The 4,103-nt window shown below is 40.4% G+C and overlaps 1 protein-coding gene across 1 annotated transcript; it reads left to right on the forward strand.

Annotated features, from left to right (window-relative positions):
- The first annotated feature begins 1,033 nt into the window (after positions 1–1,033).
- LOC127744930 (uncharacterized) lies at positions 1,034–1,777 on the forward strand. The gene has a single exon (XM_052257809.1). The coding sequence runs from the start codon at positions 1,034–1,036 to the stop codon at positions 1,775–1,777; it is 744 nt and encodes a 247-aa protein (XP_052113769.1).
- Positions 1,778–4,103: the final 2,326 nt, after the last annotated feature.

Raw genomic sequence — 4,103 nt, forward strand, 5'->3', positions numbered from 1 at the left:
AAGCATTGGATCACTCAGCTGGAGGCTCTTTGCAACTCATGAAAACTGCAGAGGAAGCCCAGAATCTTATTGACATGGTGGCCAACAACTAGTACTTCTTTGCTCACCAAAGGTAACGTCAACCATCACAAAGGAAAGGAGTGATGGAGTTGGAAGGAGTGGATTCAATCCTAGCTCAAAACAAAATGATGCAACAGCAAATTCAACAACAATTTGAGCAAATGGCCAAGAGGATTGACAATATCCAAGTTGCAGCAGTCAACACAAGCCAACCATCAACCACTTGGGGCAAAATGAAGAAATCCAAGAGGAGCAACAGCAAGAGCAAGTCTAGTACATGCACAACCAAAATTCTGGATCAAATGAAGTCTATGGTGATACTTACAATCCCTCTTGGAAAAACTATCCCAACCTCAGATGGAGAGACAACCACAATCAAACTCAGCAGCCATGGCAAAGGAACTCAACTCAAAGCAATTGGAAAAACACAAACCATAATAACCAGCCAAATACTAACCAAAACACATACAGAAAACCACAAAACACTTACCCCAACTCTAACCATCATCCATCCAACAACCAAGTCTCTAACCAAAATACCTACCCTCAACCGTCAACATCCCACAATCAACCAATCTCACAAGACTCCCAGAGGATCACTAATCTGGAGATGCTCATGGAAAAGTGGATAAAGCAACAAGAGATGACAATAAGGAACCAGGAAGCCTCATTGAAGAACATGGAGAGGCAGATTGGGCAAATCTCCAAGCAGATTTCTGTTGAGAAACCATCAAGCTCACTACCAAGTGACACCATTCCTAATCCAAAAGAGGAGTGCAAGGCAATACAGCTAAGGAGTGGAAAAATCCTGGTGAAAAATGAAGAAGCTACCAAGAAGCCAAAGGAAAGTGACGAGAAACAAGCTGAAGAAGAGGCATCCAATGATGAAGATGCAACAGCAAGCAAGCAGCCTCAGAATCAGCCTAAAAAAAAAGAAGACCAGGCACAAAAATTAAGAAAAGAAAAGAAAGCAATGGGAAAGTCAACAAAGGAACAAAAGCAGGAAGTGAACTTCACACCACCTTTGCCATATCCTCAAAGGTTCAACAAGGAGACTAAGGACCAGCACTTTCCAAAATTTCTTGAAGTCTTCAAAAAGTTGGAGATCAATATTCCCTTGGCTGAAGCATTAGAACAGATGCCCCTGTATGCAAAGTTCTTGAAAGAGATTATCAACAAGAAGAGGAGTTGGCAAGTTAATGAAACCATACTGCTTACTGAAGAATGTAGAGCACTAATCCAGAAAGGACTTCCCCCTAAACTTGAAGATCCTGGAAGTTACCTTTTACCTTTCACCATTGGAAGTATGACTATCAACAAGGCAATGTGTGACTTAGGAGCTAGCATCAATCTAATGCCTGCCTCTCTAGTGAAAAAGCTGTGCATAAAAGAGGTGAAACCAGTACAAATGTCTCTAGAATTGGTGGACAAGTCAGTGATATATACCAGGGGTGTAATTGAGAATCTTCTAGTCAAGGTAGACAAATTCATCTTCCCTGCAGATTTTGTAATCTTAGAATCTGATCAAGACGAGGGTGACTCCATTATACTGGGAAGACCATTTTTGGCCACTGCTAGGGCCATTATAGACGTAGAGCAAGGAGAAGTAACCCTCAGAATGCATGATGAAAGGGTAACCCTGAGTGTACTGCCAGAAACACAATTCAATAATGAAAAGAAGGAGGATACAAAAACTGGCAGAGAAAATCTGCAATGAATAAAGGGAACTAGCAAGACAAACAACAGCTGCATCCCTGAGCAAGAGGTAGATGATACAGCAGATCGAAAAGAGGAAGAGACTATGCAAAATAATGAAGAAGTTCAAGAAAACATTGGAGTGTTGGCAATTAAGAAAAGAAATCTCAAGAAGAAGCATGTTGTGAAAAAGGAAGGATCGACAAAGGAGGGAAGAAAGACAAAAACAGAATCAAAAAGGGATGGAGGAATAAAAAAATTCCAACAGAAGGGCTTTCCAAAGGTGACAAAGTGCAATTGGTCTACCAACAACTGGGAGCAAGTCAACAGACTGATGATTATTATACTGTGAACAAAATACTCTCACTAGAGCATGCTGAAATAGAGCACCAAGGAACAAAGAAGAAGCTCAAAATTAGAGGGGACAAGTTGAGGCATTACAGTCATCAACCACCTTAAAAGAGGGAGTCAATGTCAAGCTAATGACAATAAAAGAGGGCTCCATGGGAGGCAACCCATGCTTTATGATTCCTGTTTGCTTTTGAATTCAATAAAGTGTGATCACTTTAGCATGATTTTGAATCTTCCTAGACACCCTTAACAGATGCATACAATGTTTTGAAATACATGCCAGACTTCTAAGTTTGGTGTGCTAGATAGCACACCAAAGTTAATAGTTCAAGCATTCTTAGATCATATGCTCAGTCATCTTGGTGAATTGTATGACCAAACACTAAGTTTGGTGTCTGCATGTGTATGAATTTTAAGAAAAATCAACTTTTGTTTAGGAAGGCAAAATCATGCAGAGATAGATCATGCATTGTTTCATTTTAAGAGTTTATGCTAAGAAATAAATAGGACACTTATGATGAAAGTATTAATTGTGGCAAATTCTTATTTTATTTACTAAGCAAGAAACAAGTTTGGTGTTCACCAAACTTTGGCTCACCAAGTAAGGGACACAGTTGATCTTTCATGACTAAGGACCATAAATATAGAATGAAAGCATTCGACACTTTGCCACTGTGCTTTAAATGAGTTCTGAAACATTTCATTTTGGTTTAATTAGAAAAAAAGGTTTGAGGAAAAGACAAGAAAAAGGAACGTCTAAGACAAGTCAAGACAAGGATCACGTGTACCTAGAGAGATGTGCCAATCTTGGAAAAGTGAAAAATTCTGCATGCTACTCATCTTGAAGGATGAACTACATGCAACCATTGGGAAGAGAATCCTTGTCAATCCTCAAGAGAACATGAAAGTCGTTCATCTCATGAAGCTGCCATGATATCCAATCCAATCTCCACCCTTCAAAAGCCATGACCGAATCACTCTTCAAATATGGTCTTTGCTCAACATCTCGATAGTCGGCCTATAAATAAGACAAGGCACCTCCTGCATCATTCGTACCTATAAGCCTTCCTACAAACAGAAGCCTCTGTTCCCACATTGTGCCATCCTACATACACACACCATCCCTCTCATAACAATAATTCTCATTTCTTTACTTTCTGAATACCTCAAAAGCACACCTCAACCGATCTCAAATCCACCCTTGTCTATTCTTTCTGATCGTACTCATGGCTTCATCAAGCACAAGAAGAAGGCCAGGAAAGGAACCCATGGTAGCCGAACCCCCAGCCTATGATGCAAGAAAGTTCATATCTCCATTTCATGAAAGAAAATATCATAATTTCATGAAAACAAAGCTCATCATTCATGAAAGGGGCTTTGAACTTAAGGACGGAGAATACCCCATCATGAAGCAAATTACCTGTGAAAGAAGGTGGGATCTTCTATGTGACCCCCTCCCCAAGATCAGTGCAGTCATGATTAGAGAGTTTTATGCAAATGTTGTGAAGGAAAGCAAAGACAGCACCCCTTACAAAAGCTATGTTAGAGGAAGTGAAGTAGATTTCAATCCGGCATCCATCACAAGGGCCTTAAAGTTGAGAACTATAACTTATGATGAGCCCAGCTTTGAGGACAGATTGCAGAGAGAAAATGACCCGGATGAAATCTTACAAGGGATATGCTTGGAAGGCACAGATTGGGAGAGGGATTCGAAAGGAGTCCTAAGCAGTCTGAAAAGAAGAAATCTCATCCCTGAAGCAAAGGGGTGGTATGAGATAGTAAGGAGATCCATACTCCCTACTGGAAACACCTCAGGGGTTACAATTAAGCGAGCACTCTTGACATACTGTATCCTACATGGAGGAGAAATCAACCTTGCAAAACTCATAGACAACAGTATCCAGGAGATAGCTGAGAGCTCAACCAAATCCACTATGCTCGGACATGCAAGCACAATTCTAAGGCCGTGCGATAAAGCTGGAGTGATTTTTGAAGAT

This window comes from Arachis duranensis, chromosome 2 (assembly GCF_000817695.3).
Source record: "Arachis duranensis cultivar V14167 chromosome 2, aradu.V14167.gnm2.J7QH, whole genome shotgun sequence".
NCBI classification, from domain to species: Eukaryota; Viridiplantae; Streptophyta; class Magnoliopsida; order Fabales; family Fabaceae; genus Arachis; species Arachis duranensis.